The sequence below is a fragment of the Muscardinus avellanarius genome (genome assembly GCF_963383645.1).
Source record: "Muscardinus avellanarius genome assembly, chromosome: 14".
NCBI classification, from domain to species: Eukaryota; Metazoa; Chordata; class Mammalia; order Rodentia; family Gliridae; genus Muscardinus; species Muscardinus avellanarius.
Window position 1 is genome coordinate 83,478,512 of NC_137800.1, and position 15,052 is coordinate 83,493,563.

Here is a 15,052-nt window from a genome sequence, read left to right on the forward strand (position 1 = left end):
ACTGGGTTATCCTATTTTAGTTTCTTCAAGAGAGACAGATATAGTAAATAAACCCCCAAAAGTCCAAAGAAAAGAAAAAACAAAAGGTAGAAAAAGAGACTCCAAGGAATTAGGAAGAAGATGCTTAGTAGGAGAAAAGAACAAAAGAGAGAGCATGGCAGAATAATCTATAAAGTGCTAATATTCAAGTTGTTTATTTCAAAACAAAAGTTTATCAATCCACATATCCTGAAACCCCACTCAAACTCCAAGCAGGGAATAGAAGTCCACTGTAGGCACACACTGGTAGAACTGGCAAAAGTCAAAGACAAAGCAAAGACCATGAAAGAAACTAGAGAAGAGACAGAGAGCGAGACTAAGCACTCACAGAGATCTAGGGATAAAATGGGAAACTCTGCAGAACACAGCGCGAGTTCTTCAGCACGCTATGGAAAACACCACAAAATGACCCGCAGGATCCTGGAAAAATAGCATCTGACATGTTTTCAGACAAAAAGAAGAAAAAAACACAGAGGACACAACATTCGGAGACTTCTAAAAAAACATTCTAATGAATGATTTTAATGCACAAGGAGTTCCAAGAGTTGTAGGAAGAAAATAAAAAGCAAAATAAATAGTAAATATTATAAATTTAAATGAATACTACCATATAGAATGGTATTAAATAAATCTAAGGCGTTTCAAAGATATACAGAATTAAAATAAGTGACAGACCAGATGTGGTGGTGAACATCTAGAGTCACAGCTATAGCTGTGTAGCCTGAAGCAGGAGCATCACTTGAACTCTTGAATTTTAGGCCAGCCTGGGCAATATGGAGAGACCCTCCCCTTCACAATTAAAAAAATCATAAAATAGCTGGGCATGATGACGCATGCCTCTAATCCCAGTATTTAGGAAGCTGAGACAGAAGAATCATTTTTGAGGCTGTCCTCAGAAACTTGGTAAATTATTGAGACAGGAGGTCTACTTGTTTATATAGTTCGGTGTTCTCCCTCTCTGGATGCCAGACATCCATAACTTCTTGTCTGTTAAAGTTTATTCAAACGTGCATTACCAAGCTATTCAGGGTAACCTCCACTCAACTGCCACTGCAGCCATACTCCCACCTGTCCTCTTCTGAATGTCCTGGACTCTCCTGTCCAAGGGGTTCCTAGGACGCCCCCTGTCAGCAGGAAGTTGTTATGGACTCAGCTCAATATCAATATCAATATTGCTCAATATCACCAACAGACCTGGATGATAGGTCAGGTCCCTCCCTTCCCCCAGGGAACCCCGCAGTGGGGTCAGGAGGCAGAACTCTGGGAGCCAGAGGTAGAGATGTTGCAAGATTCCAGGTGTCGCGAGACTCCAGACATCAAGAGACAGCCTCCAGATGCTGTGAGACTCCGAATATTGCAAGAGAACCAGCCTTCCCACGCCGCTAGCTACACCCCAAGATAAATACCCTGATTTTCTCCCTGACGTTTTGACTGCCAACTGACCATGACTCTGCTGACCGCGTGGCTCTGCTGATTGGTCAATGGTTCCTTCCCCCATGGTTGGCAGACCTAGCCCAAGATGCCAATTGGTTAAAGAGTCCTTCAATAACTGGGTTGGTGTTTGCCTTCTTCACGGCCCCCAACTCAATTTCAATGTTACAGTAATGATGTTGGTGAAGGACGTAGAACTAATCCTTGTTCTAAGATCCTTGAGCTGTGGGTGCAGCTCAGCGGCAGAAGACATGCTTAGCAGGCTTGAGGTCCTGAGTCCCATCCTAAGCACCAAGAAATAAAAAGAAAAAAATTTCTCAGGTTTTTGCATATTTTTGGAAGAAAACACAGTACAATTACATGTACTTTAGATTTTGATAGGCCCAAGATGCATGCTGCAATGTCTAAGATGACTGTTAAAAAAATACTTAAAGCATTTATAACTTCTAAACTTGACCAAAGAGGGAAACAAGTAATAACCCAAAAGAATGGGCTTCACAAATAGTGAGATGAAATGTGAAATTCAAAATATTTAAGTAATCACTTAAAATGTAGATTGACTAAAAGTTTCAGTTAAGAGACAAAGATGGAGCTGGGCGTGGCGGTGCATGCCTGTCATCCCAGGTTCAGAGGTTTTGTTCTGATGCTCTAGGGCCTGTGGGGGGCAAAGAGACGTGGCGGGTGTGAGTGGGGGAGAAAAGCTCCTCACCTCTTGGTGTCCTGGAAGAAAGAGGAAAATATCAAGGTCCCACCTATGTCCTTTCAGGGCACATCTCCAGTGCCTCCTCCCACATGGCCCCAGCTCCTAAAGTTTCTCCATCTTCTTTTTGTTGTTGTTGTTGTTTGTGTTTTATTTTTATTACTTAATTTTTTTAGTTTTTAAAAATTAAAAAACTTCTTTTTAATTGGTGCATATAGTCATACATCTTAATGGGTTCCAAGATGGTGGAGGCATCCGTGCACACATCACACAATTAGCCCTTGCATAATTCGTGCCCCATTCCTCCCCCTCCCTCCTTCAAATGTTTGGCTTAGTGTTTGGCTTAGTGATTGATATTGATATGTCCGTTAAAGTACATCATGTGCATTAGGGAATTTCTCTCTTTGCCTCTCCTATCCCCTCATCTAGGTCACCTTATTTGGTCATCTATAGTATCTCCTTCTTCATCTAGAGTTCCTCCTATCACACATTTTTACCGAGCTTCCACATATCAGGGAGAACATCCAATATCTTATTTTTTGTGACTGACTAATCTCACTTAGCATAATACCCTCCAGTTCCATCCATTTCCTGTAAACGACGTAATTGTGTTTTTCTCTATGGCTAAATAGAATTCCATTGTGTACAGATCCCATAGTTTCTTAATCCATTCATCTGTTGATGGACATCTTGGCTGGTTCCATAGTTTGGTAATGATGAATTGTGCAGGTATGAACATAGATAAGCATGCATTAGTTTGGTAGTTTGGTTTCCTTTCCTTTTGGGTAGATACCCAGAAGTGTTATTGCTGGATCATATGGTAAGTTCACTCCCATTCTTCTGAGGATCCTCCATACTGTTTTCCAAAGTGGTTGCACTAATTTGCAATCCCACCAACAATGTGTTAGAGTTCCCACTTCTCCACATCCTTGTTGTTGTGTTTTGAATGATTGCCATTCTAGTTGGAGTTAGGAGAAATCTTTCTGATTGCTAATGATGTTGAACATTTTTTCATTTATTGCGCATTTATTGGCCATTTGAATTTCTTCTTTCGTGAAGTGTCTATTTAGTTCAATTGCCCATTTTTGATTGTGTTATTTGTTTTCTTAGCTGCGTGAGTGGACCCACCCCAAGAACCTGAGCTTGACTGAGATCAAGGTCAGTTTGCCCAGGTTCAAACTGGAAGAGAGCTACATCCTCAACTCCGACCTGGCCCGCCTGGGTGTGCAGGATCTCTTTAACAGCAGCAAGGCAGACCTGTCCGGCATGTCTGGAGGCAGGGATCTTTTTATATCGACAATTGTCCACAAGGCCTTCGTGGAGGTGAACGAAGAGGGCACAGAAGCAGCGGCTGCCACTGCGAGAATTGAAAAATTCTGCAATTCTGTGGATAAGCATTACTTCACAGCCGACCACCCGTTCCTTTTCTTTATTCGGCACAACCCCACAGCTAACATCCTGTTCTTTGGCAGATTTGCTTCTCCTTAGGAGAAGGAGACTTTGGAAATGCCAATTCAAGCTTAGACTTTATCAGCTTCCTCTGTTTTTAACGGTGACAGCTTTCATTTTTTCATACCAATAAAACCACTATGTAGAATCTAATTTATTTTATAAGACCAGGTCTTTTGGCTTTTTATATTCATAAGTTTTAGCATGTGTGTGTGTGTGTTTTAATAATTATTTTAACATTAAAACCCTGGTATCGCTTTTGAATGTAGAAGCTTTTTTAAAGAATAAACCAGATATGTGGATTCTTGACAGTGTAGTTACCTATAAAATTGTCACACTCTGCTGACAGCTATGGGAAAATGAGAGTGTTTGCAAAGTCACTCCTTTCTCAATGTAGAGTGAGAATAAGGCAAACAGAGGAGATAAAATCAATTTTATGTAAGTAAAGTAATAACAGCACTAATTAAATGAATGGACCCACAATAGCAATTGCTAATCAGTTTCTTTCATGTTTGGTGACATGAAAGCCTGTCATTTAGTTTTACAGCTAGAATGTTGAAAGGTGTAATAGACAACCACCTTGACTGTTAAAGGGGAGGGGGATTGAAAACAGATAAGCAATTAAATATGGGCAAATGCCCCTATTAGGGGCCGCGGTTTGTAGACCATCTTGCCCTCCCTCCTGTTTCTCTTTGAGATCTGCAGCCTTTGTATTCTGTTTCAGCCCTCTAGTGTTTAAACTGCTCAATTAAAGGGACACCTGGTCATAACCTGCATCCCCCTTTTTTGTTCTCCTTCCTGTGTATATGTTGGTGTGCGGACATACAATAACAAATGAAGTCAAGAGATAAAATTTAATAGAGCTTAGGTAGCTAAAGAGAAAAATGTGTGAATTTTAAGGTCTGAGGAAGTGATCCATGAAAATAATTAAATACTGGGTTATCCTATTTTAGTTTCTTCAAGAGAGACAGATATAGTAAATAAACCCCCAAAAGTCCAAAGAAAAGAAAAAACAAAAGGTAGAAAAAGAGACTCCAAGGAATTAGGAAGAAGATGCTTAGTAGGAGAAAAGAACAAAAGAGAGAGCATGGCAGAATAATCTATAAAGTGCTAATATTCAAGTTGTTTATTTCAAAACAAAAGTTTATCAATCCACATATCCTGAAACCCCACTCAAACTCCAAGCAGGGAATAGAAGTCCACTGTAGGCACACACTGGTAGAACTGGCAAAAGTCAAAGACAAAGCAAAGACCATGAAAGAAACTAGAGAAGAGACAGAGAGCGAGACTAAGCACCCACAGAGATCTAGGGATAAAATGGGAAACTCTGCAGAACACAGCGCGAGTTCTTCAGCACGCTATGGAAAACACCACAAAATGACCCGCAGGATCCTGGAAAAATAGCATCTGACATGTTTTCAGACAAAAACAGGATATAACATGAGCCGAATTGAAAAAAATTCTAATGAATGATTTTAATTCACAAGGAGTGCCAGAGTTGCAAGAGATAATAAAAAGCCAAAGAAATTGTCAACATTGTAAATTTAAATGAATACCAACCACACGGAATAGTAGTAAAATTATCTCAGGAGTTTCAAATACATACAGAATTAAAATAAATGATAACCTAGACGCGGTGGTGCACGTCTAGAGTCACAGCTATAGTTGCCTAGCCTGAGGCAGGAGCATCACTTGAGCGCATGAGTTTGATGCCAGCCTGGGCAATATGGAGAGACCCTCCCCCCACAAGTAAAAAAATAATAGAATAGCTGGGCATGCTGACACATGACTGTAATCTCAGTATTTAGGAAGCTGAGTCAGAAGAATCAGTTTTGGGGCTGGCTTCAGAACATTAGCAAGTCCCTTAGCAACTTAGTGAGATTCTGCTTCCACAGAAGGGCTAAGGATACAGCCCAAAGGTAGAGCACCCCTGGGTTCAACCCCAGTACCAAAACCAAATATTACTACTACTACTACTAGTAATAATAATTGTAATGATGGCAATTGATAGGTCAGTTTCCTCCCTTCAACCATGGGACCCGCAGTGGGGACAGGAGGAAGAACCCAAGAAGCCAGAAGCAGAGATATTGTGAGACTCCAGGTGTTGTGAGACTCCAGACATCGCGAGACAGACTCCAGATGCTGCAGGACTCTGATTATTGCAAGAGAACAAGCATTCCTTTGCTGGTAGCTCTACCCCAAGATAAATACCTTGACTTCCTCTCTGACCACGTGACTCTGCCGACTGACTGTGACTCTGCAGACCACGTGGCTCTGCTGCTGGGTCATGGTCCCTTCCCCCACGATCAGCCGACCTCTCCCTAAGATGCAGGTAGCTTGAAGAGTCTTTTAATAACTGGGTTGGTGTTTGCCTCCTTTGCGTGCTGAAACCCTCCAAACCCAAGAGGACTAATTTTGTTATTTTCTCTTTTTCTTTACCCCTCCCTTAGCCGCCGTGACTCCCTCGAGAACCCTCCTCTTTAATCCCAGGAACCTCGACTTTCTGACCCTTAGTTGGACCAACTGCTTCTGATTTCCAGAGTAAGTTGCTTCCCTTCCTGTGGTCAGTGGGTTCTGGCTTCTTGACTCCTCTCTGGACTTGGGTCCTCCCATTCTTCTGGTCCACTGGGATCACTTGCCTGTTAGATCCCAGTGACGACTGGGCTATTCGGATCGAGGTCCCCCAGAGGACTAGGTCATTCCCCAGTCTTGAGAAGGGAGTATCTCTTGCCCTCTTGAACCCATTTTCTGCACATTTATCAGAATAATTGGGGATGCCTGTTTCCTGTTCTTCCTTCTTGCCAGCGGACCAGACATAGGAAGCCAATATTCCAACATAACGGGTCAATGTGGCCCAAAAACGGAACTGTGGATTTTAATACCCTGACCAATCTTGGCAACTTTGTAAATGATTTGGTAAATGGTCGGAAGTCCCTTATATCCAGGCTTTATTTTTCCTGCACTCCCATCCCTCTGACAGCTCTCCCCTGTCAAGCACCATTTTCCCGTTAGCCGCCGTTTTGTGATGGCACGTATTCACTACCAGGTGCTGTCACAATTGCCATCTTGGTAGCCATCTTGTGACATTACACATTTGCGACCTTGTGACAGTACATGGTTGTCATCTAGTGACGTTGTGGTCGCTGTATTGTGATGATGCACGGTCGCCATCTTGTGACCTTATTGGGTACGGGCACCATTTTCTGATTATATCCCCGATTCTCTAGGATCTCTCCTCACTGCCCGGACCACCACACTACACTAGGACGGCTCCTTCCCCCTCTGCCAGCCTCCCACACACTGTGCAAGTGTACAGTCTCACGTGGCGGGATCCTCATGTTGCTTTAACCTCTACCTTAACTCCAGAAGAACGATCATATTGTAAAAGCTGCCCAAGAACGGGCCAACTAGGCTCACTTAACCAAGCCCGTGCTCTCTATGGGAGCAGCCACGGTTCCTTCTGAGGATCCCCACTGGGATTATCAGTCTGCCCGTGATGGTAGGGGTGAGGGAATAAAAATGAGAGACCATATGATACTATGCCTTCTTGATGGCATGTGAGCTGCTTCCCATAAAATGGTTAATTATGATAAGCTTAAGTAAATCGCCCAAGGTCAAGATAAAAACTCAGCCGTTTTTCTTAATCAGCTTCAGGAGGCTTTTACTCTCTATACTTGCTTAGATCTATCTACTGAGGCAGGGTCTGTGGTGTTGGCAACCATTTCATTGGGCAATCAGCTCCCGATATTCAAAAAATTAAGAAAGGCTCAGGACGGCCCTCAGATCCCTATCTGAGATTTGGTGAACATGGCATTTAAAGTCTTTAATTACTGAGGGAAACAGTATGAAATGGAGCATACACTCCGACTTCGCCAAAATGCAGATCCCTGGTAGCTGCCCTGAGGCCAGCAGTGGTGGCTCAGCCCTCTGGAGCACCACTTAGGGGTGGAGGGCAGTAACTTCAAGTGTGGCAAGGCCACACCTACCAACCAGAGCATGCCCAGCGTGAGGCCAGGAGGGCCACTGGAACAGTGCCCTTGGAAAAGCAGTGAGCCCCAGGTGCCTCAACACAGGAGGACCACTCTTGCAGATCAGGCCCTGCTGCTGGCACTACTTGACCTGGCCGAAGACTGACGGTTCCCGGACTCCTCAACCTCAATCCATCCTTGTTGATCCCAGGTTAATCTCAAGGTAGTGGGTTACTCTACAGGTGGCACAAGCCCTTGGCATTTCTTGGAAGCTCCACATCCTATATCCACCACAGTCATCAGGAAAGGTTAAAAAAATAAATGGGATTCTTAAAAGCCATCTAACAAAACTTTCTCTAGAGCTGCAGGTGTATGGCCTGAACTCCTACCACTGGCTCTGGCCCACATATGGGCCACCCCTCGAAGACCACCTTCATGAGCCCCATTGAATTAAGTCCTTTTTTGCTTAATCACTCTCTCCCTTTGGGTCCCCTTCTCTTGGATTTCTACCTCTCTTACTTGTATTTTCTCAGGCACTTTCTTAGGGAACATGCTGACTGATATCTTCCCCAACCTGGGACTGAAGAAGCCATTCCACACACTGCAGTCAAGGCCCTTAATCCAGGGGATCAAGTCCTCCTCAAGCCGCTCCAACCTAAACATCTCCAACCACGGTAGACTGGGCTTTTTACAGTGATCCTCACCACACATACTACAGCCAAACTTCTGGGGGGGCCCAACTGGCATCACCTTACTTGGCTATAAAGTGCTCCATTACAACAACCTCATGACAAATTCTCTTGTACAGTGATGGGGCCCACTCAGCTCCAATTTTTTCGACATAATTCTCTTTAATGCTTTTATTTCAGCAGGTCCACTTGTTTATATAGTTGGGTACTCTCCCTCTCTAGGTGCCAGACAGCCATAACTCCTCATCTATTAAAGTTTATTCAAACATGCATTAACAAGCTGTCCAGGGTAACCTCCAATCAACTCCTGCTGCAGCCATACTCCCACCTGCCCACTTCCAAAGGACCCAACCTCTCCTGGCCAAGGAGACCCCTATGACACTCTCTGTCAGCAGGAAGTCATTATTGACTTGGTCGTCGCCCAATATCAACAAAAGGTTGCGGTGATATGTTGGATCTCTCCCTTCCCCCACAGGACCCCACCATGGGACAGGAGGCATCCATCATGAATTGACTCTTGTGCAGGGTGAAAAAGGGGTTTATTTCCATTTTTCTGCATATGGTTAACCACTTTTGCCAATACCATTTGTTGAACAGGCTATATTTCTTCCAGTGTATGTTTTTGGCCCTATGTAAAAAATCAATTGTCTATGAGTGTACAGATTTGTTTCTGAGACTTCTATTCTGCTCCATTGGTCTGTGTTTTTGTGCCTGTACCATGCTGAGTTTTTTTATTTTATTACTATGGCTTTGTAGTATACTTTAAAGTCAGGTATTACATGGTTTTTGTTGTTGAGAACTACTCTGGCAATTCTGAGTTTTCTGTTGTTCCAAATGAATTTAAGGACTGATTTTTTTCGATGTCTGTAAGAAATGATCTTGGTAATTAAATGGGTATTGAATTAAATCTACACATCACATTTGGAAGTATGGCCATTTTGATGATATTTATTCTGCCTATCCATGAACATGGAAGATCTTTCCATTTTCTAAAGTCTTCTTCAATTTATTTTTTCAATATTTCATAATTTTCTTTGTAGAGGTCTTTTACCACCTTGGTTAAGTTTATTCCTAAGTATTCTATTTTTTTGTGTGTGGAATATCCCGAGTGGAAGTGTTTTCTGGATTCCTTTTCAGTGGATTAGTAGTTGGTATACAGAAAGACTTCCAGTTACATCATCTTCTGACAGCTGGTGACCACACCTTCAACACATGGGCATTTGGGGACATCCAGATCAAAACTATAGCATCATATCCCTAGAAACCCTTTCTACCAATCTCCCTTAAACTCCTACCTCATCACTGGCTAATCCTCATTATTCCTTGCCAGGTTTTAAAGACTTGCCTCTGTGTTTCATTCTTTTGTGGCAGAAGCACTTAGTGTACTGGATTAAAATGAGCTACTCTCCTATCTGTCCATGCTGGATTGTAAACTTTTTGAGAGCAGGAGTTTCTTATACTGTACCCCCAGCATCAGCACCAGCTACACCATCAGTGCAGCTCAGTGAAAAATGCAAATGTGAGGCCCCTCCTTCAAATTTCAGGATGTGGACAGCATAGCAAGAAATCAAGGGCAAAGGTCCCATGATTCTGCAGTTGGAGAATGCAAATCACGCAAACCACATACCTACTGTGGATTTTGCAACTGACCTAAGGTTTGAGATAACATTCCAGTGTCTGACCCTTTGTTGAAAAGGGAAAGAGAAAACACATTGTTTTCTGATTAGTCTTGCAACATGACATTAAGAGGGGGGTTATTTCTGCTTCCGTTTTGTCCATACATAGATGTTACGGTCTAATAAAGAAGGACAAAGCTTGGAGCATTCACCTTTCTGGCGAGGTCACCCCCAGCATCTCTGGAGGTGATGTCAGAATTGTTTTAAGGCTGTCACATAACAGTAGAGCTCATCCATGACTCTTTCAGAACAGCAGGGCAACCCAGAACTCTGGTTGAGACAGATCAGTTGGCAAAATGTCTGCATAAGACCTTGGTCTGTCCTGTCCTCGATCAGATAGTCAGATCTTGTAGAGGCCTCGCATTCAAGGGTCATTCCATACTGGCAGGGACTCAGCCCTCTTGGCTGGCTAGGCCACAGGAACAGTTCTGGCAAGTGCTACAGAAAGAAAGATGGGTAGGTGCTGATTTGAAAAGGAAGAGACTTACACATCTGTACCCGTCACAGATAAGGTCCATCACAAAGAAGCTTTGGAGAAAATACTGGTAGAGGGCTTCTTCCTGAGAGAAATATTGTACTGCTAGTATCCAGTGGCTCCTGTCCCCTTCCTTGTACATGTACCAAAAAAAGGGATAGCTCCTCCACAAAGTCATACTGGCTGCTTCCTGCCCGAGGCCTGGGTCAGCACTCTGACTACATACCCCAGCTCAAGGTGCATGCGCACTCCAGGAGGGCCCGATGTGCATCCGTGTCTGAGCTCTCCCCTACGGGAAATGTGCTTGTCTTTCCCCTTGCTCTCATTAAGCATGAGTGAGTCCCTAAGGTGGGCAGCAGGAGGGTGAGGGTAGCTGTGATCTCTGAAGGAGGATCTTTCCAGGGAGGAATGGATCCTAGTGCCTAAGACTCTGAGGCTGGGCCAATGCTGGCCAGAATGTAGGGAAGTACCTGGAAATCAGCCAAGTTTGGCTGAGCCACTTATTTCCAAGTATCCAGGTGGTGGGAGGGGAGAGGTAGAAAGGCTTTGTGGTAGAGACAAGCTCTCCTAGAGTTTTGGGGCAGCAGGGGCTGGGTCCCAGAGAGAAGTGACAGGTAGCACATCTTCCTGGCTGGAGCCACAGTACACCAACCTCAAGGCTGCTCAGGATCTCTGAGGGCCTGGGACCCAGGGAAAAAGGAGACATGCCAGCTGGGGAATTTAGGAGACAGGAAACCTGGGATGATTATTTAGAGTTTCAATTGCCTTCTTCTATGTGCCTGCTTGGGGCTCCCTGGGGCTCGAGGGAAGAGTTCGTTTACACTTTTGTTGAGAGCCAGATCTAGCTACCCGAGTGCCTAGGGTTAGCAATCACAGATAGAGGGCTGGTTCTGTAGAGTTCCAGGGGCAGGAGCAACACCCCGATGTCTGCTTTCTAAAGGGCTTACTTCTTGATTCCTATTAAGCTTGGGCTACCTTAGAAAACCAAGCAGAAGCAAGAGAGGGTGCGAAGGCTAAACTCTGAGCCACGTGTTGATGTCCCTACGAGATACTTCTGGTTTTTACTTTTTGTATGAATTCATTTGGATTTTTTTTCAGACTGACATAGGTGAAACCAAAATTTTAAGGTAAAGGGTTTCTTTTCATTGATTAAAACACTGAACATGTTAATTAATCTAGTTTTATTGGACAAAGACATGATAGGAGCCTCCCCTGATACCCTATAGGTATAACAGCGCCTTGAAGCATTCAAATTGAAGAGTGCCCTGCATGTCTTTTATTATCTGTCCACAAACTATTGACAAAAATCTGTTAACACAGCAGCCTTAATGACAGCTTGTGCCCAGGGCAATATTCATATCAGATGCTCCCTCTGTCATTTTTGTTCACTGTTGACTACCCATGGACAGAGCCAGGTCCAGTCTACCAAGAGTTAACAAGACTTCATGGTCCCTTCTCCTCCTCTTCCTCCTCCTCCTCCTCCTCCTCCTCCTCCTCCTCCTCCTCCTCCTCCTCCTCTTCCTCCTTCTCCTCTCCTCGTCCTTGTTCTCCTCCTCCTCCTCCTTCTGTATTGGAGATTTACCCAGAGACATTCTACCTCTGAACTACACTCCAGCCCTATTTTTTATTATTTTTGTTTTTAAACCGGGTCTCACTAAGTTATGGAAGGCCTCACTAAGTAGCTGATACTGGGCATGAACCTGAGATTCTCTTGTCTCAACCTCCCAAGTACTGGGATGACAAGCATGTGCCACCATGCCCGGCTTGCAGGGTCTCTTTCTAATTTATTCTCTAACTTTCAATGTTTGAAGCTGCCAGGCAAAGTCGTCCCATTTCTCAGTAAACACAGAAAGAGCTGGGAGATCCAAGAAGAAAGATCTGACTTGGCAAATGCGTGCTGTTGTTTGGGAAACTGAAGGGAAACCCAGAAGGAGCTCTGCCTTCCTATTTTTCTAAAGTGTGATTTTTAAAACTCGAGGCGAGGACCTTCATTAGAGTTTCCATTCACTTCTTATTAACATCATAAGCAAATTAGGAGATGAGTTCCTGCTTAGGATGGACAGCAGGAAATATGATTTCCTTGAGAGAAAATATGATTTCCTCTTAAGCCACGCCAAATGAGGTCATGACTGATAAGAGAAAAATACTTATAGCCTTAGCCATACTTGGTAAGTATGATTAAAGACCTTGAAGAACTTTTCTTTTCTTCTCCTCCTCCCACCCTCCTCCTCCTCCCACCCTCCCCCTCTTCCTCCCCTCCCCCTCCTCTTCCCCTTCCCCTCCCCCTCCTTTCCCCTCCCCCTCCTCTTCCCCTCCCCTCTTCCCCTCCCCTCTTTCCCTCCCCCCCCTCCTCCTTCTTTTTCTTCTTCCTTTTTTTTTTGGTGGTACTAGGGATTAAACCCAGGGGCATTCTACCTTTGAGCTATACCCCCAGCCCTATCTTTTATTCTTTACTTTATTTTATTTTTTGCAGGCTTAAGCAATTTTTATTGTTACAAAGGTAGAAAGAAGGGACAGAAATTGCAAAGCAATGCATTAGAGAGATAAATGCAGTGGAGTGCCTTGAAGGTAAGACTCTCTATTCTTTATTTTGAAACGGGGTCTCACTAAGTTGGGGAGGGCCTCACTAAGTAGTTGAGGCTGGCCATAAACCATAATCCTCCTGCCTCAGCCTTCCAAGTCCTGGGATTATAAGCGAGCACCGCCATGCCTGGCAGAGCTTTTCTCTTCTACACCAACCAATCCTCTGACAAGGAAAGTGAGGAAATCGCTGGGCAAACCAGTGGCAAAAGCCACCAGCGGAGGCAGCATCCACCTCATTATTGGTGGTCAGAATGGCAGGGCTCCTTGGTGGAGGAAGCTGTGGGCATTCCACCTCAAGTGCCCATGGCCATCGTCTTCAGGTTGCTGGGTGTTAGCGTCGGTTGCTAAGGCGCATTCTGCTGATGCCTGGGTGGTCATTCCACATCCTTGCACCTTGTGCCTGGTGCCTGTGTGCTGCCCTGATACCTGGATGTGCTACACCATGCTTGCATAGGTATCCTTTGCCAGCTGAGTTCTTTGGGGTTAGTGGATCCCATTTTTAATATATGTTCTCCACATGCAACAAGTTTTATCAAGCTGGGCCAGATGAGTCATCTTTGGCTGAGGTTATGGGTGTATCCAGGCAACACACAAACACCCGGGTGGCAGAAAAGACCAAAGGTAAACTCTTTAATTTTTCTATTATTTTGTGCTGTTACTAGAAATTCCATGAATTTTTATATCACATATAAATTGGCAAATTATTAGATAAGGAAAAATGGTCTATGTTTAATTATTCTGGACACACACACACACACACTCTATCTCAAAAGCTTTGGGGTAAGGTATAGTTCAGTGATAGAGAGCTTGTTTAGCAAGCATACTCCCTGGATCCAATCCCTAGCAACACACACACACACACACACACACACACACTCACAAACACACACAATCTTAGGGGATAGGGGTGGAGTTCATTGGTAGAAGATGCAAGCATGGCCTTGGGGTGAATCCCCAGAGCCAAAAAAGCTTTATATCAATATTTATCAGCAAATGAATTTTCTTTTCATTATTTCTACATTTATCAATAAAGAAACAACAAGACAAAGTTCTGGGCAGAAGAGCCAAAGAAGTAGCAGGCATCTGGGGTGAATTCATCCAATTTACTATCCCTTAGTGAATGCCGATTTGGGCCCAGATGTTGGGGATACAAAGATGAAAATAATTATCCTACGCTAATAGACTTTTGGCTTCCATTATAACTGGAAATGATTCCCACATTCAAACCGTCAAGCTCACCTCCCTTGGGGTGTTTGTCCTGGGGAATCATTTTGAGCGTTAAGTATATAAATGATTCTCAAGTTGTTGGTGCAATCCTGGGATTTGTCAGATCCCCGAGAAGCTGGATGTCGATGTGTAATCCCAGACAACCCCCTTCGGTTGTCACTCCAGTCACATGTGGCTTCATCTTCCTTCTGCTACCCTTCAATGCCACCATGCATTTCTCACACCTGGAGAGGCAGGATTCTCTCTCTCTCTTTTTTTTATTTCATTCCTTCATTCCTGGAAAGCTTTTTGTATAAAGCCAGATGCAGAACCTGGTTACTTATGTCAATAAACATTTCTCAATTTCACTAAATTCTTCAATATTGTTCTTTCGTTGATTACTAACTGCTTTTAGAAAGGATTATAATTTGATTTCTTGCAGGGGCAACAGCCAGGACAAACTCTAAGTTCCATTTAAGAATAGTTTCAAACACTCGGGGGAAACTCACTATTTCATGATGAGGCAGCTAGAGAAGAAATCAACACTGGTTTTCAGGCATCATTTGCATTTCAAAGGCCCAAAGGATCACGGGCTTCTTGACCTATGTTTGATGTGAGTATTCTCTGAGTCAAAGTGGTATTTTTAATAAGTTATATTTCTAGACTTCTTCTTCCTGTCATCTGGTTACTGTCATCTGGTTTTGGTGACATCTGCTCCTTTTTGGGAAGGAGAACAGATCTGGACAGCTGACTCTCCAGCAGGAGGGGTCTTTATGGTCTAAACATGGTAGATGCTGCTTAGTGCTATCCTCTACCCACCACGTCTAAAACACACA

At 43.7% G+C, this 15,052-nt stretch overlaps 1 protein-coding gene across 1 annotated transcript in view; it reads left to right on the forward strand.

The window, feature by feature from the left end:
- LOC308273238 (uncharacterized protein) overlaps window positions 1-3,658 on the forward strand; it is a gene marked incomplete at both ends in the record, with an annotated part of 47,945 nt that extends 44,287 nt beyond the window's left edge. The window contains 1 exon segment of the mRNA XM_080710322.1: window positions 3,343-3,658. Coding sequence (XP_080566448.1) covers window positions 3,343-3,658 — 316 coding nt within the window.
- Between the last annotated feature and the right edge of the window lie 11,394 nt (window positions 3,659-15,052).